Source organism: Lemur catta, chromosome 1, assembly GCF_020740605.2.
Source record: "Lemur catta isolate mLemCat1 chromosome 1, mLemCat1.pri, whole genome shotgun sequence".
NCBI classification, from domain to species: Eukaryota; Metazoa; Chordata; class Mammalia; order Primates; family Lemuridae; genus Lemur; species Lemur catta.
Window position 1 is genome coordinate 101,760,272 of NC_059128.1, and position 23,560 is coordinate 101,783,831.

At 36.2% G+C, this 23,560-nt stretch overlaps 1 protein-coding gene across 1 annotated transcript in view; it reads left to right on the forward strand.

Annotated features, from left to right (window-relative positions):
* ARIH1 (ariadne RBR E3 ubiquitin protein ligase 1) overlaps positions 1-23,560 on the forward strand; it is a 117,941-nt gene that overhangs the window by 25,826 nt on the left and 68,555 nt on the right. The window contains exon 2 of the mRNA XM_045531485.1: positions 23,451-23,518. Within this exon, the coding sequence (XP_045387441.1) occupies positions 23,451-23,518 (68 nt within the window). The remainder of the gene's footprint in view (positions 1-23,450; positions 23,519-23,560) is intronic.

The window sequence follows — 23,560 nt, forward strand, 5'->3', positions numbered from 1 at the left end:
TGCTGAATAATAGAAGAGATGATTAAATGGAGGATATTAATGGTATTAGCTTGATTCATGTACCTGGTTGATTTTCAGAAACTATGGTGATGAAGGATCCTATTTTATAAACTGTGGGAGGAGAAGCAGGAAAGATCAATCTGTCTATGTGTGTATATTGTATGTTAATATTTATATTCCTGATTGCAATATTTTGATGAAAATCAACTAAATATTGCAGTTCTCTTTCTCTTTTTTTTTTTTTTTTTTTGAGACAGAGTCTCACTTTGTTGCTCAGGCTAGAGTGCAGTGAGTGGTGGCATCATCATAGCTCACTGCAACCTTGAACTTGCAGACTCAAGTGATTCTCCAGCCTTAGCCTCCCAAGTATCTGGGGCTCCAGGTACATACCACTGCACCTGGCTAATTTTTCTATTTTTAGTAGAGTTGGGGGGGGGGGTCTCGCTTTTGCTCAGGCTGGCCTCGAACTCGTGAGCTTGAGCAATCCTCCCACCTTGTTCTCTCAGAGTTCTAGGGTTACAGGCTTGAGCCACCGCACCTGGCCCTGGTTCTTTAGTTAACTTCTATAAAGAAACCTAAGGATTTCTATTTATATATTAATATTTGTATCCATTTACTTGCTAAATGATAGCAGTCATAATAGCAATTATTGACTTTTTTAAAAAAAATACTGGGGTAGTGTGGGAGAGCAATAGCATTTTTATACTGAATCCTAAAACCTAAATTTTAGGCAAGTTTTAAAAACTTAGGCAATACAGTGTAAACACATGAAGAAAAAGAAATGTAAAGCTTATAACGTTAAGTGTTAGGCTGCTTGTATCATTCTAGTATTGGCTGTAAAGTGAGGTACTATAGGGATAGCTAAATGATGCAGATATTTGTATCATTTTCTTTGCTGTTATATTTTAAAAGAAAGTGGCTGTGTTTTTCTGGATAGGTTAATAAAGTACTTCTCAAGGCTACCCAAATGAAAAGGCAGATAAAATTTATATTTGATGTACAGTGAAGATTGCTAGGTTTTCAAGATGACTGTAAAACCTAAGATCTTTAGTAGCCACAGTCTAAATTCTGGCTCAAAAGGCTGACATTAATAGTTAATACTTTTATAAACTCCATATACTACATTGAGGAGATCTAATCTGTTTCTTCAGTGTAGAAGTGAAGTTTCCTGGTATACTATACCAGGGATATTTTGAATCAATAATGTTAAAACAAGATTTTATTAAAAGGTGACTTTTTTTTTTTGGTCTTGGAAACCTTTCTGGTTAACTTTTTTTGCTTTCATATTCAATATTGAGCACCTTCTTCCCAACGTATTTTAGGTATTTCATGGTCTGCTAAATAGATCATAAATCATTTTTTACCTTTTATGGTTTGGCAATATTAAAATGAATATTATTCATGAATCAATTTCTTGAAAATTGTCAGATCTAGCAGTACAACTCAATATAAAGCAAAATAGTTCTGAATTTCAGAGACCTGGGTTCTAATCCTGATTCTTCCACTATTTTTGTTTATTTTTTGAGATAGTTGCCCTCTGCTGTCCAGGTAGGTATACAGTGGCACAATCATAGCTCACTGTAGCCTCAAACTCCTGGACTCAGGTGATCCTCCTGCCTCAGTCTCCAAAGTAGCTAGGACTACAGGTGTACCTGGCTAATTTTTTTTTAAAATTTTGTTTTATAGAGATGGGTTCTCACTATGTTGCCCAGGCTGGTGTCTTAACTCCTGGACTCAGGCCTCAGCCTCCCAAAGCGCTGGGATTATAAGTGTGAGCCACTATACCTGGCCCTAACTGCCACTAATGACTTTTCAAAAGTAATTTCTGCTTCTCAATTTTCTGTTTAAAGTATGCATGTTGGTGTTAGCTTTAAAAAATGTGGTTAATCTGTCTTTATGGAAAAGGATTCTGAATAAGGAGGTAAAGGTGTGAACTTTTTGACTAGACCTAAATCATTGCTCAGAAAGTTTTGATTTTTTAAAATAGTGCTTTCTTATGTCAGACTTTAATTTACAACTGAAATGTTTTATTTTAGAAGAAAAATGATGAGTCATTTTTGTGCTCTTTCTCACTTTCTGCTCCAGTTCGACTTCATTCTGCCAGTTGGTATGTTTTTTCTTCAACAGTATACTGGATTTAACAATTGTATAGGTATTTTCTTATATGACCATATCGGTTTATCATTTTCCCTGTTATTGGACATATATTTCATTTGGTATTGTGTGTCTTCTTCTCTTTCCTTTTCTTGCAATTTTTATAAGTGAGGCTGAAGGTTTTCAAAAAGGTTATATGAGTTTATCTTTACACCAACAGTGTAGGAACTATTAATATCATTTTCTCTACAGTCTTGCTGCCAACTATTAAGAATCTTCAAATTTTCATTAATCTGATAAAGAAAATATTACTTGGCTATTTTAATTTACATTTCCCCGAATTGCCTTTTCGTATCCTTTATACCTTTTCTTAATGAGTTCTTAATGTTTGATAGTTATTGTAGCTGTGTTCTCCAATCTGTTATTTGAAAGGAAAAAAAGTAATACATGCACATGGTAACAAATGAAAAAGAGTTACTGTGTCTTCTGATGATTACATTTATAGGTTTCATATATCTCTGTTCCATCACTTTTTGATATTATCTCTTTCCTCTTTCTTTCTTCCTCCATCTTTAAGAATCCCACTTTATAAAAAGCTGGGTATACTTTGATGTTACCAAAATCTTTTCGTCTTGTGATCATAACCAAATCTTATTAATTTGCTCATAGCTTGATTTTTTTAAAGTGACACCATTGAATGTTTGTTTTTATGGTTTATAAATATCATTCAGTGACATTCCAAGTAGTGTATTATGATCATTACCTTTTGTTTTTAACAGGCCTAATGTCAAATGCTCTGGATCTTCCTAAGAACAGTACTCTGTATCAAGGTCGTTTGGATTTATTTACACTTCTCTTGCAACCCTTCATTTTGCTCTTCTAATCAGGGTGGCTTTCCCTCTAAGCCTCTTATATATAGCTCTCAACTGGACTTTGCTTTGCTGTTCTGTGTTGGAGCCTCTGATTCTTAGATCTGTGTCTTTTTCTTGATTTAATCTCATTTTGCTGGACTACATCCTTTTCTTTCCTTTTTTTTTTTTTTTTTGAGACAGAGTCTTGATCTGTTGCCTGGGCTAGAGTGCCGTGGCATCAGCCTAGCTCACAGCAACCTCAAACTCCTGGCCTGAAGTGATCCTTCTGCCTCAGCCTCCTAAGAATCTGGGACTACAGGTGCACACCACCATGTCCTCCCTGCTACTTTTTTCCCCCCCTCCTATTTTTAGTTGCCCAGCTAATTTTTTTCTGTTTTTAGTAGAGACAGTGTCTTGCTCTTGCTCAGGCTGGTTTTGAACTCCTGACCTCAAGCAATCCTCTTGCCTTGGCCTCCCAGAGCTCTAGGGTTACAGGCATGAGCCACCACGCCCAGCCTACATCCTTAATTTAGGTACCACAAAACTTCTCTTAAGATATTGTTCTTTGTGGCCCTGATAATGTGCTTAATTTTCCTTCAGATTTGGTTGCTAGATTGGCTAGATGGGAAACTGTAGAGTGGAATCTTTATGAAGACATTGCCTTCTGCATTTACTGTTATGATAAGACTGGTTCAAATTTCTTTGTGACTTTTCTTTTTTCTTTTCTTTTTTTTTTAAGTTGCAGCCTTTTCTCTTTATCTTGGTTTTCTGAAGAGAGGTGTGTGTGACTCTTCTGATTTATTATGCTGGGCCCTTAGTGGACCCTTTCAACTGAGAGCCTTGGTGTCCTTTTAAAGCTTTGGGGAATTAACTTCTATTACTGCTTTGGTAATTTCCTTCCCTTGCCTCTCCTCCTGGAATTCCTGTTAGTTGAATGTTAAAACCAACGGATATAACTAAAAATGTTAATAAATTATGCAAGCAAGATTGAGAGGTTCATGTGCTAAATCCTCATCTTTCACATCAAGAAGGTGATAGATAATACCTAAAGTGGAAAAATAATAACTGTTTGAGCATAAGCATATTTAGGATAAAAGTAAACACTAGAAGGAATAGCCAAAAGAGTTTAAAATGGTTGCCTCAGAGGACTGGAAATCAGTAGTGACTGAGGCATGGCAAAGAAGACTGTTAGACCTTTAAAACTATGTACATACATTAAATAAAATAATTTGAAACAGTGATTTAGTTTAATTCCAGAGGTCTACATTTAGTGATACCTTTGTTCTTTAAAATCCCCTTAGCAAATATATATATACATGTTCCTAGTCCAAGAATTTATTATAAACCTCGTGAGGGGAGGTAGATTCCATTTGTATATGCTTTATGTTCCTTTGTGATGATTCTTAATCATTCAGCTGTATATTTTTGAGAATAATTGGCAAGAGAATGCTTATATGGCCTGTTATTGCTTGGTTGTAAAACTTAAAGGATATAGGATTATATTTGTGTCTAATTCAAGATCATTTTAATTTATGACTATTTTGTGAGCCTTTTTTTTTTTTTTTTTTTGAGACAGAGTCTCACTCTGTTGCCCGGGCTAGAGTGAGTGCCATGGCGTCAGCCTAGCTCACAGCAACCTCAAACTCCTGGGCTCAAGTGATCCTCCTGCCTCAGCCTCCTGAGTAGCTGGGACTACAGGCATGCGCCACCATGCCCAGCTAATTTTTTTATATATATATATTTTTAGCTGTCCATATCATTTCTTTCTATTTTTAGTAGAGACGGGGTCTCACTCTTGCTCAGGCTGGTCTCGAACTCCTGAGCTCGAACAATCCGCCTGCCTCTGCCTCCCAGAGTGCTAGGATTACAGGCGTGAGCCACCATGCCTGGCCCATTTTGTGAGCTTTAAAAAAATCTACAGTGGCTTTTTTAAAAAATAGGGCTTTTCTTAGAAAAAAGTTTGTAAGAGACAAATTTACTTAAACCTCCATACCTTTTTATTAAAATAAGTAAATACTGTGATTTTCAAATCTTATGTTTATGTTATGAACAAAATTTTATGTACTGTATGTACATATGTATAGTATGAATAAGTAAGTAGTAGTCACTGAATTGCTAATCAGAATCCTACCCATAGAATACTACTCAGCTCTAGGAAAGAATGAAATAATGTTTTTTTCAGCAACTTGGATGAAACTGGAGGCCATTATTCTAAGTGAAGTGACCTAGGAACAAAACCAAATACTGTGTGTTCTCACTTATAAGTGGGAACTAAGCAGTGGATATGTATGATCATACAGAGTGACTTAATGGATGTTGGAGACTCAGATCAGGGAGGGAGAGGGAGTGTGGGATGAAAAATTACCTATTGGGTACAACACACACTATTCAGGTGATGGGTATATTAAAAGCCTACACTTCTCTACTATGCGCTTCATCCATGTAACAAAAAAAAATTTGTACCCCCTAAATCTATTTAAATAAAAAAAATAAATTTTAAGAAAAAGATATGGTTTGAGAATGTACTGGTTCAGGTGCTATTCCAATTGATTATTAAGAAGTAGTTGGGGCCAGACGTGGTGGCTCATGCCTGTACTCCTAGCAATCTGGGAGGCCTCTGCGGGAGGATCCCTTGAGGTCAGGAGTTCAAAACCAGCCTGAGCAAGAGCAAGACCCCATCTCTACTAAAAAAAATAGAAAGAAATCAGCTGGACAACTAAAAATATATAGAAAAAATAAATTAGCTGGGCATGGTGGCGCATGCCTGTAGTCCCAGCTACTCAGTAGGCTGAGGCAGAAGGATTGCTTGAGCCCAGGAGTTTGAGGTTGCTGTGAGCTAGGCTGATGCCATGGCACTCTAGCCCGGGCAACAGAGCGAGATTCTGTCTCAAAGAAAAAAAAAGTAGTTGGGCATGTATATGAAATCTTTTTCTAAGTGTGGATCAGTTGCCTCCAGAGGAAGAGGTAACTATTAAATATATACAACACTTCTAAATGATACTCAGTTCACTTTACAGAACTAATTTAATTTTTGTATGCCTTCTCTTAGGTAGTTTGAAGATGACTAGTTGTTGTGGTAGTTGAGGGAGTGGAAGTACATTACAGTTACGCAAATGTTTTGCTTATGTGTTTGGTGGAACATTTTCAGTGTGTGTCACAGTAGCTATGTGTAATACTTGGGGCTTGACAATTGGAATCCAGAGGTGAGAATGTGAATAGATAACTGAAAGGTTACAAAATAATTTTAATTATCTCACAACCCTAAATCACCACAAAAATGGTAAAGTAGCATGTGGTGGTCTGTATTTGTGGTTTAGATTATCTCCATTGTGCCAAAGCAGTTTGGAATTAGTTACCTTGTTTTAGTTACCCTTAGTTCTTATCCTTTTTATCTATAGGGCTTTTTCCCTCCTCAAGGAATAGCCAGTTAAGAGATTGTGACCCAAGAAAATCTTGCCTGAATGGAGTCTCCGGTAATGGTAAAGGTTTAAAACTAGGATTATGGGCCAGCTGTGATTGCTCATGCCTGTAGTCTCAGCACTTTGGGAGGCCGAGGCAGGAGTATTGCTTGAGCCCAGGAGTTGGAGGTTACAGTAAGCTGTGATCATGCTACTGTATTCTAGCCTGGGCGACAAGGCGAGATCCTGTCTCAAAATAATAAATAAATAAAACTAGGGTTATGTATGTTGGAGGAGACTTGGCTCGATGCTAAAGCATAAAATGCTATTTAAAGTCTGGAGTTTGTGTTTGTGATATAAAATAGAAGTGTATTACCTTACCTATTGTTTATATAAATATATACTTTCCATTAACCAACCCCCCTTTGGTTTGTTTGTATTTGAATTTTTACAGAAGAAATCAAATGGTTATACATAGTGATAGCATCCTTCCTTTTAGGGAGACATTTTATTTATTAAACACTGATTAAACTCTTGATGAGGTTTTCTAGAGGTGAAATCTTTGTGAGTATCCAAATTGGGATGACATTAGAAGGACGTAATTGCAAGGACAGGTGAAGAACAGCAAAGCTAAGGTGGGTCTTTGGCTAGGTGCATTCATTAACAAGTTTTGGTACGTCAGGATTCTATCTGTAAATCAATTGCATACCTCAGCAAAATTTCATATTAAGTGTTGTGAATTTATAGCATCACACACAGTTAATCAAAACTTGCCAGTGTTAAATTTTGTTTCAAATAATCTTTAAGAGTAGTGAGTGAAAATATGAAATTCTTGCTGAAGTAATCTTCTGGGAAACATCTTGGGGTGGGGAGGTCTCTCAAGAACAATTACTTTCAGCATTTTTCCCTTCTTTTTTCACCTTTCTTCTCCTGCGGGTAGCTTAGAAGTAAATATTCAAAACTGGTAAGTTTTTCGGTTAGTATATAGTTGTAAATTCTTTTAAAATGCATGTTACCTTAAAGCCATTTGGAGATTCTGTGGATTGTCTCCCTCAACCCTCCTGAGCGCTTCTGTTTACTGCTAGGCTAGGAAGCTTAAAACTTTATTTCTCAAATTATTTTGCATGTAGGGTTCTGGATGTGAAATAGTTGATGGCAGTTAGATGTATATGTGAATTTTGAAGGGAGTTTATCTTCCTTTTTGTGGTCAGGGTCATGAAAATGTGAGGTTGTTATGCAGTAGCAGAAAAGCAGCATTGCATTATCTATTCTCCAGATTGCTGAGTTATCAAGAAGTTTTTGTGGCAAAGGCAGCAGCTAGACTCTGTTTCATTGTGCACATCCCCTAGCTTTGTGTGTATCTAGAAGCATTTGTGGCAGTGGCAGTGGACTCTTCCTGATTACAGCTTTCTAATCCTTGGATTATAGTTATCTACCATATGTTCTTGAATTTAGTGGTGCCATTGGTGGCTTAAGGGGAGGAGAGCTTCTTGTGATTTCAGTTCTGTAGTGTTATAAAGATATAAAGAAGTTATTCTATGGTATGTCACTAAGCATTAATTATATTGCAGCCTTTTAGTGACTCTGAAGTAAAAAAGCCCTCAATGAACTTATATACCTATAAAGGGAAGAAAAATTATACCTGAATTACACACAATAATTTCTTAGAAGGAAATCAAGTGTTTAATGAAATCTAAGGATAATTTGGAAATGAAACCTTTTACAGTTGCAATGTAACCAACTCTCAGAATGTTACTTCCTGTAGCTTGTTTCTGTGCTTCTTAAATTTTAATATGCATACAAGTCATCTCAGGAATTTGAGGGTTTGGTTGAAATGAAGATTTGGTAAATATAGGTTGGGACCTAGGATTCTGCATTTCTAACAAACTCAGAGGTGATTGTGATTTTGTGAACTACACATTGAGTAGCAAGGCCTATACTGTTTATAGTTATTATAAAAGTAATATCTTAAATTTCTATTTTATGATTATGAAGTTTAAAAGCCCCACCTTTTCACCCCACACCCAAACCAGTCTTCAGGGATGATAACTTACACGGACAGCTTTAATATATCTCCTAACGTTCTCCTTTGATATCAGTATATCATAGAAATATGCTTTTTTTTAAACACAAAAATGGAATATTGTATACTGCTCAATAGCTTGCTTTTTTTTCCCACTCAGTGGTATCTCATGGACATGCAGATCTGTTTTATTTTTTAATGGCTACATAATATTTCAAGTATGGATGCAGCATAATTTATAGGCAGTCTCCTCTTGAAAGAATGTAGAAATGGACAGATGTTTTTCCAAATAATGTGGATGTGAAAATTCTTATACTTCTACAGTGTGTATTTCTGATGGGTAGAGTCCTAGAAGCGGAATTTCTAGCTCTTACTTCATGTGCATTTTAAATTTGATCACTTCTGTCAAACTACCCTCACAAAAGTTTTGAGCAAAGTTGCCATCTCACTAATATATTATGTATGACCCATTTTTCATACCTTTATCATTAGATAGTATCAGTTTTTAAGATCTTAGTTGTTGTGACAGATTTAAAAGCACTAATTGTATTAAGGAGGCTGAATAGTTTCTTGTGTTTTTCAGCTGATTGTAGTCTGAATTCATAACCTGTCCATTTTTATTGGATTATTTGCATTTTATGGCCATGTATATTTGCTTATTTACCTTTTGTTATAGATGTTACAAATATTTCTTAGTATACACATGTTTTTGTACTTTGTGGCTTTTGGGTTTCTAATATTGTTTAAGAAGGCCTTACAAAACAATAGTCTTTAAATTTTGGGTCCGACAGCTCACTTGAGCTTGTAGATTAAATTAGAAACAATATAGAAACAAACTCGAGCCTCTTATGTAGGAAAATCTTCAAACTGAGTTTTGAGATGAATTTCTAACCTATTTATTATCTATTTCAGGTAAAATTCTGAGATTAATAAAAAGCTAGGTTTTGGAGACCTTTTTCGTATGTTAATTTGGGTAAAAAATGGTTTTTTACTGTTCCATCTACTCTTCTATAAGACCTGTTAATCTATTACTTAGCTTTCTCCTGAAATAAGAAAGTTTTCTATTGAGATCTTTTAAAAAAGCACTTGCCTCCCACTCTACTAAATGTAGAAATGTCATTGAACAACTTGGTTGTGATTCTGTCTGGAATTGTGCCACACTCTTGAACGTGGGCCTGTGTGCATATATGGTACATCTAGAATTGTGGTTCTCCTTGTAGACTGCTTATTGGAATTGCCTGGGAGCTTTTGAAAAACAGTAATGCCCAGGTCCCCATTCCCCCTTATTCTGATATATTTGGTTTGGGGTGTGGCTTGTTTAAAACCTCCCCAGATGATTCTGTTGTGCTAATAAAATTCAGAACTACTTGATCTAAGGGTAGAGGTTGATGGATGATGGTTCAATTGATGTTAAAGCTTCAGCTGGGATAGTTGGCATAACCAGACTCACTAATCAGCTTTTTAAAAATGCAAAACAGAACACTGGATATACTTTCAAAGCAAACACTGCTGCTGTAACCCAGGAATGTAATTTTCTTCAAACTACTGAAATACTACGCTGCTACATTTATACAGGAGTTCTGCGGATAAACTTTTCAGAGCCTCTGTAGCGGGAAATTGTTTAGAGCAGTAGTTTCCAGTTCTGACTGCCTGTTAGTATCATCTGGAGGAGCTTCAGGTAAAAACTTTGAATGAAAATGCACATACCTGTATCCCACCCCAGACAATCAGAATTGCTGGGGGTGAAGCTCAAGGACTTATATTCTTAAAGTTCCTTAGGAGATTCTAATGCGTAGCCAGAATGGGGAGTCACTCATTTAGAGTGTATAACCAGATAAGATGTAAGATTTTAGGTGGCTTTACTGTCTCCTCTAAAAGTTAAATGTACTGCTTGTAATATTAGAATTAATTTTCCAATTATAGTGATTTTGCTCAAACTGTTTTTGTTTGTTTATGTCTTCTAAAAATGACGAACAGCAGTAAGAATGAAGAGCTCTTTATTTCAACCAGGAGCTTGATTGGTTTCCACTAAACTGTCAGTTTTGGTGCCACACAGATGGCACTCCTTCTTTAACCACTCCTTCTAGGGAGTGGTGCTATAAGTATAACATTTTTAAAATTTCTGCATATATTCGAATCCTAGTAGCCTATTTTATATTGGGCCAAGTCAATTCTCTAACTTCATCTTTAAAATGCAGATATTGCCTACTGTGTATAAGGTATTGTTGTGAGGATTAAATGAGATAATGTATATACAGTGTCTAACACTTTGGCACTAAATAATTTCAAATCTGTGCTCCTTCTGTTCAGCGTTCCTTTTTGACACTCATTGTTCTTTTTAGAAGAACTCTACTATAGGTGTTCCAGTGCAGGTTAGAATACTTTTATAATTTAATATTTTAAATTTATATTTTAAGTTACATAGAATAAAACTTACACTGGGGTATACAGTTCTGTGAGTTTTGACAAATGCTTAGGTTTGTATTAATATAACCACCACCACAATTAACTTACAAAAACAGTTCCCTCACATTCCTTGGCATTTCCTCTTCCTACTGTATCTATTTGTTCAACCAAACCCTCCCCCACCCTTAATTTCTGGCAACCATGGATTTATACCATCTACATAATTTTTTTCAAGAGACAAGGTTTAGCTGTGTTGCCCAGGCTGGAGTACAATGGCTCTTCCCAGGCACAATCATTGTGTACTGTATATAGCCTCAAAATCCTGGGCTCAAGCGATCCTCCTGACTCAATCTCCCAAGTAGCTGGTACTAACCATGTTGCCCAGCTCAGACTATGATTTTACCTTTTCTACTGTGTCATAGAAATGGAATCAAATACACACATTTTTAAAGTGGGCTTTTGTTTTCTATCGTTAGGTTTTGAGAGATTTAAAAAAAATATGTATTCTAGGTACAAGTCCTTTGTCAGATATATAATTTGCAAATATTTTCTCCTAGTTGGCAGTATATCTTTCCATTCTCTTAACAGTGTCTTTTTAGTTTTGATGAATTCCAGTTTGTCAGTTTTGTCTTATGGATTGTGCTTTTGATGTTGTGTCTAACAACTGTTTGCTTAAATTAACTGAAGATCACAAAGATTTTCCCCCGGAAGTTTTATTGTCTTACTTACATTTAGTAGTGGTCTGTTATGGATTTTGTATAAAATGTGAGCTATAGTTAAAGTAGATTTTAAAAATCTGGATATCTTAATTATTCTAGTACTTTTTGTTGAAAAGACTTTTCCCCTCATTGAATTGTTTTATCACCTTTGTAAAAAATCAGTTTGTCATATTTATGTGGGTCTGTCTCTGTTCTGTTCCTTTGATCTATGTATCCTTTTGCCAATACTGTAGCTTTATAGTATGTTTTGAAATCAGGTGATGTCCTTTTTCAAAATTTTTCAAACTTTGGCTATTCTAGTTTCTTTGCTGTTTGATATAAATTTTAGAATCACTTTGATATCTACACAAAAAATACTGGTATTGTGGTTGGTATTGAGTGGAATCTATAAGTCAGTTTGGAAAGAATTAACATTTTAATTATGTTATCTCCCAGTCCATGAAGATGGCTTATCTCTCCATTTAAGGTCTTTTTAAATTTTGCAGTTTTCAGCATACAGACCCTTCACATATTTTGTTAAATTTATACCTAAATATTTTGTATTTCAGTACTATTATAAGTGGTATTTTAATTTTTTTATTTCCGGTTATTCATTGCTACTGTATAAAAATACAGTTGATTTTTTTTTTTTTTTACATTGGCCTTGTATTCTAGATCTTGCTAAACTTATTCTAGGAACGTTTTTGTAAATCCATGGGATTATCTACATGGACGTGTAGTGCTCTGTGACTAGAAAAAGCTTTATTTTTTGCTTTCTAATCTCTATCTATACCTTTTTTTCTTGCCGTATTGCATTTGTAACACTTCAGTACAGTGTTGAACAGGAGTGGTGAAAAGAGACACCCTTGCTTTGTTTCAGATCTTACAGGAAAAGTATACAGCCTTTCACCATTAAGTATGTTAGCCGTAGTTTTTTTGGTAGATTACTAAATTGAAGTGTCTCTTCTATTCTTGGTTTGCTGAGAGATTTTATGAGCAGTGGATGTTGAATTTTGTCAAATCTTTTTATGTATCCTGTTTTGTGGTTTTTCTTCTTTAGGATTTTAGTGTGGTCAATTAAATTGATTTTTTTAATGTTTAACCAGCCTTGCAATCCTGAGATAAACCCCACATGGTCGTGGTGTAATTATCCTTTTTGTATATTGCTATGTTTGATTTTCTAATATTTTGTTGAGGATTTTTGCATCTGTGTTCATATAGTAGTAGTTTTCTCTGTAATGACTTTGTCTGATTTTGGTATCAGGGTGATACTAATCTTATAATAGGAATTGGGAAGTGTTCCTTCTCTTCTGTTTTCTGGAAGAGATGTTATAGAATTGGTATTTTTTCCTTCCTTGAATGATTGGTAGAATTTACCAGTGATACCATTTGACCTTGAGTTTTCTTTGTGGGAAGGTTTTAACTACATATTCAATTTGTTTCATAGATATGGAAGTCTTTGTATTCTTTTTTTTCTTTAATGTAGTTTAGTAGTTTGCGTCTTCAAGAAATTGGTCCATTTTCATTGAGTTTTTTTTGTTTCTTTAAGAGACTCACTTAAGGTCTCACTGTGTTACTCAGGCTGGAGTGTAGTGGTACAGTCTTAGCTCATTGCAGCTTCAAACTCTTGAGCTCAAGCAATCCTCTTGCTTCAGCCTTCTGAGTAGCTGAGACTACAGGTGCACACTACCGCACCTGGCTAATTTTTAAAGTTTTTTGTGGAGACGAGGGTCTTGCTCGCTATGTTGTGAGGGCTGGTCTCAATCTCCTGGCCTCACAAATTGCTGGAATTGCAGGCAAGAGCCATTGTGCCCCACCTGAGTTGTTGAATTTAATGGGCAAAGAATTGTTTGTAGTCTTATTTTACTGACCTTGCTGGAGTTTTACTACTTTTATTGATCTGTAGTACTTAGCTTTATTTTTTCCTGTTTTTCTGCTTTCGTTTTTTTTTTTTTATTTCAGCTCATCATGGGGGTACATAAGTTCAGGTCATATACATTGTCCATGTCCCACCCATCCCCCTGAGTCAGAGTCCCAAGCGTGTCCATTCTCCAGACAGTGCGCCTGGCACTCACCATGTAGTCATACCTCCATCCCCTCCCCCCCCACCTCCCCGAGTCAGCACCTTCAAGCATGACCATTCCCCAGAGGGTGTGCAATGCACTCATCATGTAGGCATACACTCATCCCCTCCCCCCACCCCCCATCTCAGTCTGATATCCAATTGGTATCCTTCCCCAATGTGCATTTAGGTGATGATCAGGGAAACCAGTTTTCTGGTGAGTACATGTGATGCTTGGTTTTCCATTCTTTGGATACTTCACTTAATATAATGGGTTCCAACTCTCTCCAGGAGAACCAAAGAGATGTCGTATCATCATTATTTCTTATAGCTGAGTAGTACTCCATGGTATACATATACCACAGTTTACTAATCCATTCGTGGATTGATGGGCACTTGGGTTGTTTCCACATCTTTGCGATTGTGAATTGTGCTGCTATAAACATTCGGGTACAGGTGTCTTTGTTAAAGAATGACTTTTGTTCTTCTGGGTATATGCCCAATAATGGGATTGCTGGATCAAATGGTAGGTCTACTTGAATCTGTTTAAGGTATCTCCATATTGCTTTCCATAGGGGTTGCACTAGTTTGCATTCCCACCAGCAGTGTATGAGTGTTCCTGTCTCTCTGCATCCATGCCAACATGTGTTGTTTTGGGATTTTTTGATAAAGGCCATTCTCACCGGAGTTAAGTGGTATCTCATTGTGGTTTTGATTTGCATTTCCCTGATGATTAGGGATGTTGAGCATTTTTTCATACGTTTTTTTAAGCCATTCTTATATCTTCTTTTGAAAAATTTCTATTCATGTCATTTGCCCATTTTTTAATAGGATTGTTTGATTTTTTTCTTGCTGATTTTCCTGAGTTCTAAATAGATTCTTGTTATCAGTCTTTTATCTGATGTGTAGTATGCGAAAATTTTTTCCCATTCTGTAGGCTGTCTGTTTATTTTCGTGACTGTTTCTTTGGCTGTGCAGAAACTTTTTAATTTAATCAGGTCCCATTCATTTATTTTTGTTGTTGCTGTGATTGCCTTAGGGGTTTTCTTCATAAATTCTTTGCCTAGACCAATGTCTGTAAGAGTCTTTCCTACATTTTCTTCTAGAATTCTAATCGTTTCCCATTTAAGGTTTAAATCTGTTATCCACCGTGATTTGATTTTTGTGAGAGGTGAAATCTGTGGGTCCTGTTTCAGTCTTCTACATGTGGCTATCCAGTTTTCCCAGCACCATTTATTGAATAGGGACTCTTGTCCCCAGAGTATGTTTTTGTCTATTTTGTCAAAGATTAGATGGTTATATGAGGATGGTTTTATATTTGGGTTTTCTGTTCTGTTCCATTGGTCTGCGTCCCTGCCCTTGTGCCAATACCAGGCAGTTTTAAGAACCACAGCTTTGTAGTATAGTTTGAAGTCTGGCAAATCAATACCTCCCATTTTGTTTTTATTGCTTAAAATTGCTTTTGCTATACGGGGTCTTCTCTGATTCCATACAAAGTGTATAATTATTTTTTCTAAATCTGTGAAAAATGATGTTGGTAATTTAATAGGAATTGCATTGAATCTATAGATTACTTTGGGTAGTATAGACATTTTAACGATGTTAATTCTTCCAGTCCAGTATGGATTTCCACCTATTTACGTGTTCTGCGATTTCCTTCCTTAGCGTTTCATAGTTCTCTTTATAGAGGTCCTTTACCTCTTTAGTTAAATATATTCCTAGATATTTTATTTTCTTTGTTGCTATTTTGAAAGGTATTGAGTCCTTAATTTGGTTCTCCGATTGAATGTTATTGGCATATATGAATGCCTCTGATTTGTGTGTATTGATTTTGTAACCTGAGACTTTACTGAATTCATTAATTTATTCCAGGAGTCTCTTGGTTGAGTCCTTGGGGTTTTCCAGATACAACATCATGTCATCAGCGAAGAGTGAGAGTTTGATCTCTTCTGTCCCTATTTGGACACCCTTGATTCTGCTCTCTTGTCTGATAGCTCTCGCAAGGACTTCCAATACTATGTTGAAAAGTAATGGGGACAGTGGGCAGCCTTGTCTGCTTCCAGTTCTGAGTGGGAATGCTTTCAATTTTTCCCCGTTCAGTATGATGTTGGCTGTGGGTTTGTCATATATGGCTTGTATCATTTTTAGGTAGGTCCCATTTATGCCTATTTTGTTAAGTGTTCTTATCATAAAAGGGTGTTGAATTTTGTCAAATGCTTTTTCTGCATCTATTGAGAGGATCATATGGTCTTTATTTTTGCTTCTATTTATGTGGTTAATTACGTTTATAGATTTTCGTATGTTGAACCACCCCTGCATCTCTGGGATGAAGCCTACTTGGTCGTGATGAATTATTTTTTTAATAAGCACTTGGATACGATTTGCTAGGATTTTATTGAGAATTTTTGCAACTACATTCATGAGAGAAATTGGTCTGTAGTTTTCTTTTTTTGTTGCATCCTTTCCTGGTTTTGGGATCAGTGTTATATTGGCTTAGTAAAATGTGTTGGGGAGAATTCCATCCTTCTCAATATTGAAGAATAGTTTATGTAGGATGGGCACCAGTTCATCTTTGTATGTGTGGTAGAATTCAGGTGTGAACCCATCTGGACCAGGGCTTTTCTTTTTGGGAAGGTTTTTTATTGCTGTTTCAATTTCAGTTCTTGATATTGGTCTATTCAAGAATTCTTTTTTTTTTTTTTTTGAGACAGAGTCTTGCCTGTTGCCCGGGCTAGAGTGAGTGCCGTGGCGTCAGCCTAGCTCACAGCAACCTCAAACTCCTGGGCTTAAGCGATCCTACTGCCTCAGCCTCCCAAGTAGCTGGGACTACAGGCATGCGCCACCATGCCCAGCTAATTTTTTGTATATATATTTTTAGTTGTCCAGATAATTTTTATTTCTATTTTTAGTAGAGACGGGGTCTCGCTCAGGCTGGTCTGCGAACTCCTGACCTCGAGCAATCCACCCGCCTCGGCCTCCCAGAGTGCTAGGATTACAGGCATGAGCCACCGTGCCCGGCCTATTCAAGAATTCTATTTCTTCCTGATTGAGCTTGGGAAGGCTGTGTGTTTCTAAAAATTTGTCCATTTCCTCCTCATTTTCCAATTTGTGTGCATAAAGATTTTTGTAAAATTCATAGATGATGTCATGTATCTCTGTGGCATCGGTTGTGATTTCTCCTTTCATGTTCCTGATGGAAGTTATTAGATATTTTTCTTTTCTGCTCTTGGTTAGTCTAGCCAGTGGTGTGTCTATTTTATTTATCTTTTCAAAGAACCAACTTTTTGTTTTATTAATTTCCCTTATAGTATTTTTATTGTCCTTTTCATTTAATTCTGATTTGATCTTAATAATTTCTCGCCTTCTGCTGGGTTTGGGGTCAGTCTGTTCTTCTTTCTCCAGCTCTTTGAGTCTACTCATTAAGTTGTCTATTTGTAAGTTGTCTGTCTTTTTGAAATAGGCATTTATGGAAATGAATTTTCCTCTCAGGACTTCTTTAGCTGCATCCCATAGATTTTGATAAGTTGTGTCACCTTTGTCATTTAATTCAAAGAATGTTTTGATTTCTGACTTAATTTCTTCCTTTACAAAATTGTTATTCAGGAGAAGGTTGTTTAGCTTCCATGACTTTGAGTAGGAATGAGAGTTCCTGTTAGGGTTCATTATTACTTTTATTCCATTGTGATCTGAGAAGATGCATGGTATGATTTCTATTTTTTTAAATTTTTTAAGACATGCTTTGTGTCCTAGGATATGGTCAGTCTTAGAGAATGTCTCGTGAGCTGATGAGAAGAATGTATATTCAGTGGATTTCAGGTAGAATGTCCTGTAGATGTCAGTCAGGCCCATTTGTTCTAGCATTCTGTTTAAGTCTACTATGTCTTTGCTTATTTTCTGCTTGGAGGATCTGTCCTCTGCTGTCAGTGGGGTGTTAAAGTCTCCAACTATTAAAGTATTGTTGTCTATCATTTGGTTTAGATCGAGTAGGGTTTGCTTTATGAATCTGGGTGTGCCTAGGTTGGGTGCATATATATTAACTATGGTTATGTCTTCTTGTTGAATTGTGCCTTTCACCAGTATGTAGTAACCGTCTTTGTCTTTTATTACTTTTGTTGGTTTAAAGACTAAGTTATTGGAAATTAAAACTGCCACACCAGCTTTCTTTTGGCTACTGTTTGCTTGAAATATCAATTTCCATCCTTTTATTTTCAGTCTAAATGCATCTTTGCTGGTTAAGTGAGTTTCCTGAAGGCAGCAGATACTTGGTTTATGTTTTTTTATCCATTGGCCCAGTCTATGTCTCTTGAGTGGGGAATTCAGGCCATTGACATTTAGTGAGAGAACTGATAAGTGGGACAGATTTCTGTTTATCTTATTGGGTAGAACTTCATTGCTATGTTTTCTCTCTTGAGCCATTGTTGTGGCTAGAATTTGATCTTTAGCTCTTGGGTGGTTTTACATTCGTCAAGAACAGGGTAGATCAAATAGAAGACAGAATCTCAGAGATCGAAGATAACTCTTTCTAATTAAATAAGACAGTCACAGAGGTAGAGCAAAGAAATAAGAAAAAAGATCAGAGTCTTCAAGAAATGTGGGATTATGTGAAGAAGCCTAACGTGAGAGTTATAGGCATCCCTGAGGGTGAAGAAGATAATAAGCAAGGGCTGGATAAACTATTTGAAGACATAATAGAAGAAAATTTCCCAGGCCTTGCTAAAACTCTAGATATACAGGTTCAAGAAGCTCAAAGAACCCCTGGTAGATTCATAGCAAATAGGAAAACACCACGCCACGTAGTTGTCAGACTGACCAAAATATCCACTAAAGAGACCCTTCTTGGAGCTGTAAGGAGAAAGAAACAAGTAACATACAAAGGGAGGCCCATTAGAATTACGCCAGATTTCTCAACTGAAACTTTACAAGCAAGAAGAAGTTGGGGCCCCATTCTCACTCTTCTGAAATAGAATAATGCCCAGCCTAGAATCTTGTACCCAGCTAAGCTAAGCTTTCTATATGAAGGAGAAATTAAGACATTCTCAGATAAACAAGGACTGAGGGAATTCACCAAGACAAGACCACCCCTCCAAGAAGTACTCAAAAGAGAGTTACACACGGATCATTGCTTTCGTTTTTTTTAACTCCTGCTCTTTATTATTCCCTTCCTTCTGCTTGTGTTGGTGGGTTTTGTTTTGTTTTGTTGAAGCATTTGAGACTTTTCTTCTTTACAAATGTTTAGTGTGTTAAATTTTTCTCTAAACACTGTTAACTATGTCCCACAAATTTTGATATGTTGTATTTTCATTTTTGTTCAGTTCAAGTTATCTAATTTTCTTTGAGATTTCTTCCTTGACGCCTGGATTATTTAGTAGATGATTAAGTTTCCAAGTAGTCTGTCTACTTGTTCAATGGATTACTGAAAGAAGAGTATTGAAATCTCTAAGTATAATTGTGGATTTGTTTATTTTTCTTATCTTTCTGTCAGTTTTCACTTTATTTTGAAGTTTTGTTCTTAGGGGCATATATTAAGGATTGTTATGTCTTCTTGGTGAATTGACTTTTTTTTACCATTGTGAAGTTTTTCTTTATCACTGGTAATTTCCCTTCTGAAGTTTACTTTGTCTGATAGAAATATAACCACTGCTGTTTGATTCGATCAGTGTTTGCACGATATATCTTTTTCCATCCTTTTAGTATGTATGTTTCATACACTGAAAACTGGGTTATGGACAACATGTGGTTTTGCCCCCTTAAAAAAACTTGGCTGTTGCCATCTTTTAAATGGTTTGTTTTGAATATTTACACGTGAGGTAATTATTGATGTGGTTGGATTTAAGTCTTTTTTATTATTTTTCTCTTTGTCCTTTTTCTGTCTTTTGGGTTACTTTTTTTTTCTTTTCATTTTATTTATTTATTTATTTTTGAGAGAGTCTTGCTCTCTCACCCTGGCTAGAATGCAGTGGAGTCATTATAGCTCATTGCAACCTCAAACTCTTTTTTTTTTTTGAGTAGAGCCTCATTCTGTTGCTCGGGCTAGAGTGCCATGGTGTCAGCCTAGCTCACAGCAACCTCAAACTCCTGGGTTCAAGCAATCCTCCTGCCTCAGCATCTCGAGTAGCTGGGACTACAGGCATGTACCACCATGCCTGGCTAATTTTTTCTGTATATACTTTTAGTTGTCCATATAATTTCTTTCTATTTTTAGTAGAGATGGGGTCTCGCTCTTGCTCAGGCTGGTCTCGAACTCCTGAGCTCAAAGGATCCACCCGCCTCGGCCTCCCAGAGTGGTAGGTGTACAGGCGTGAGCCACCGTGCCCGGCCTGCAACCTCAAACTCTTGAGCTCAAGCGATCCTCTTGCCTCAGCCTCCTGAGTAGCAGCAGCAGGGGCCACTGAGCCAGGCCAACTTTTTTTTTTTTTTTAAACTATATCTTTTGGTCTTGTTATTTTAGTGGTTGGTCTTATTATTTTAGTGATTACTCCAGGGACTATAATATAACTATCCAACTGTTCACATTCTACTTAGAGTTAGTATTTTACCACTCCGAGTAAAACAAAGAAGCCTTACAACCATGCAGATTACTTTTTCCCAGCCCCTTTATATTATGGTTGTCATATGTATCATGTCTATATTCATTTAACTCTTCCTCCCCATCATGACATGTTATAATGTTTTACTTCAACAGTTTCATGTTTTCAAAAATTTAAGAGGAGAAAAATAGTCTAGAATATTTACCCAGATATTTATCATTTCTGTTGCTCTTCATTCTTTTCTGTAGTTCCAGGTTTGCCCTTGGTATGACTTCCCTTCCCCCTAAATGATTTTTTAAAGTATTTCTTTTAGAGCAGCTCTGCTGGCAGTTCTCTTTATCATTGCTTTTTATTTATTTATTCTGATCTGATAATATCTTTGTTGATAATATCTTTGTCTTCATTCCTGAACTATACTTTCTTTGACTATAGAATTCTTGGTTGACATCTTTTTTGATATCCCTTAGAGTGTTCATTTTAAAAAACATTTTTTTCTGTTGTTAAGATTGGATGATTTCTTTTGATTTATCTTCAAGTTCATTGACTCCTCTGTCATCTCCTTTCTGATTGTGAGCCTATCCAATGAATTTTGTGTTGTTTAGTTCTAAAATTCTCATTTAGTTCTTTTTTATAGTTTATATTTCTCTCTTGAAAATTTATTTCATTTGTTTTAAGGTGTTCACCCATATCTAATGGGTCATGGTTTTGATAGCTACTTCAGAAATCTTTGCCTGGTAATTCTAATATCTGGGTCATCTACAGGTCAGCATCTGTGGATTATCTTCTCCTTTGAGAATTGGTCAGATTTTTTGTTCTTGCTATGTCTGGTAGTTTAGAGTCAATCCCAGATGTTTTGAATACTACATTGTGAGATTCTGGGTCCTATTAAAATCCTTTAAAGAATGTTGAAGATTTTTTTGTTTGTTTTAGTAGACAAGTCAACCTGATTAGGTTATACCTGCAAGTTCTTTCTCTCCTTACACAGGCAGTTGGTTCCATTATCTATTCAGTTTTCAAAGCCTTTGCCATGTTGTTTGCATTTGCACCTCTCATTGACACTTAAATTAATCTAGGACCTGGGGAGTGATTTATATCATAGTTCTGTTCTGAAAGCCTCTCCTATGCTTCTGTGGGTGTGTTTCACACACAGACTTAGGGATCTACCTCTCCATTTCTCTCTTCTCAGTGATTTCTCCCATACTTCTCAGCTCCCAGGGGCCTTTTCTTTATTCTTTCAGCCAGAAGCATGGAGTTCTCTTAGTTTTAGAGTCCTGCCTTTCAAGGCAATGAGCACATTCTGGGGAGGCCCCGCCCAGAACCTATTAAGTAAAAATATGGGGGTGGAACTTGGGAATCTGTGTTTTTAACAAAACTTTCTATAGTTGTTTTTGATAAACCAGTAATAGGTTTGGGAACTACTGGCTGGATCCAGTGTTTGGCAGTGGCAACATCAAATCATTCCCCCTCGTCTCTCTCTTTTTTTCCCTCTCTTTGCAAGTTGAGATTCTTAATTTCTGAAATATTTTTCCCCAAACACCCTATCTAGTGGTGGGGAATATAATGTACTGGATGCCACAAAGTTATAGTCACATAATTCCAGTTAATACCACCAAACTTAAATCTCTCAATTGATAGGATTATTGCTATTATTTTACGCTTGGCTAAATCTAAATTTCTGATTTCATTTCAGTTGTAGGCAAATCTTGTGAAAACCTACCACCGATCTCTGAGAGTTCTTTTAAAATTTCTAAATCAGGCACATTGCCGTGGCTTTCGCCTGTGATCCTAGTATTCTGGGAGGTCGAGGAGGAAGGATGGCTTGAGCTCAGGAATTTGAGACCAGCCTGAGCAATAGTGAGACCCCATCTCTACAAAAAAATAGAAAAATAAGCTGGGTATGGTGACGCGCACCTGTAGTCCCAGGTCCTCTGGAGGCTGAGGCAGGAAGATCTCTTGAGCCCAGGAGTATGAAGTTGAGCAGTGAGCTGTGATGATGCCACTGCACTCTAGCCTGGGTGACAGAGCGAGATTCTGTCTCAAAAAAAAAAAAAAAAAAAAAAAAAAAAGAAAAAAAATTTTAAGTCACATTTAAAATTTAGAAATGTGACTTAGAAGAAAGAACTAGAGACAACAGTGTCTGTATATTCTGGACAAATAAACATTGTAGGATCAGTTAATAGGTTTCTTTTTGCATCTTAACTCTTATAGATTATTGGTGTCTGTCTAGAGTGCTGTGATGAAGAAGGATTCTTAGGCGAGTCTGGGTCAGAGAAGTAAGAAGTACCGAGATAGATTAGCAAAATATGCTAGGATGAGTTAGTGAGAGTGATTGCATCCTTGGCTTTCAGGGAAGGGGAGTATATGAGTGTGAATTTTTCTGTGACAAATGGTATTGTTGAAAATTGATAGAGATTTCTTTCTTGATATTTTATACAAGATTACTTTAACTAAATCAGTAATTAGCTATGGTGAAATAAAGTAGTTTTAGTCCACAGAAATCTTTTTTGAAATGTTATTTGATGTGGCAAAATTATATATGAAATACAAACAAACAGACCCATGTTTGAGTTCCACTCCTGCTATTGTAACTTAGCTCTGGTGTCTTTGAATGAATCAGGCTTTGCTGATCTCTTGGGCCCCATTGCATTTTAAGTTAAAATTCTATACCCAAAGAGTATTCTCACTAGTTTTATGAAAAATGGAGATATTTGTGACAGCACTGTAAACTTTGGTCTTACTTCACAGTGTTAGCTTTTCCTTCTCAAAATGAAATAGCAACCCTAAGATTACACACTATAAATTATTATGTAGTATAAATATTTTGTCAGTTTGGTTTAATATCTCCAAAGTACCCTCTGACTTAGAAATGATTGGGACCCATTTGAACTATTCAATGTATAAGGTATTAGGGAAAAATATTATTATTATTTTTTTTTAAAGAGATGGGGTCAAACTCCTGGGCTCAAATGATCCTGCCTCAGCTTCCCAAAGTAGCTGGGACTACAGGCAGGCATCACTGTTCCCAGCTAGGCATTAGAAATTTTATTGATTACATTTAGTGTGCTGACGTGGTGGTCTTAATTGCAAAAGTCTTAATTGCAAAAAAAAATTAATTTTAATTAGTGCCTGATTTAATATAGTACTTTTGATTTAATTCCTTTTTGGCTTATTTTGACTGTTACAGAAATCTGACATATTTGTGTGGCAGACTATTTTTAAATAGTCTTGATCATATAATTTAAATTTTGTATTTCCTTCGGGGAATAAAGAAATATCCTATGAATGGATATTTGGGTAGAGTATTATGGAAATTTAAATTCATCCTAGAAGTTCACTAAATGTCAGTGAAGTGCTGTTACCTTTAAATGACTTTTTTTCCCTCCTTCTTTAGAATCCAGCAACTATCACAAGAATACTCCTTAGCCACTTCAATTGGGATAAAGAGAAGCTAATGGAAAGGTAAGGAACTATGTTGTCAGCTTTGTACTTAGAAGAAACACA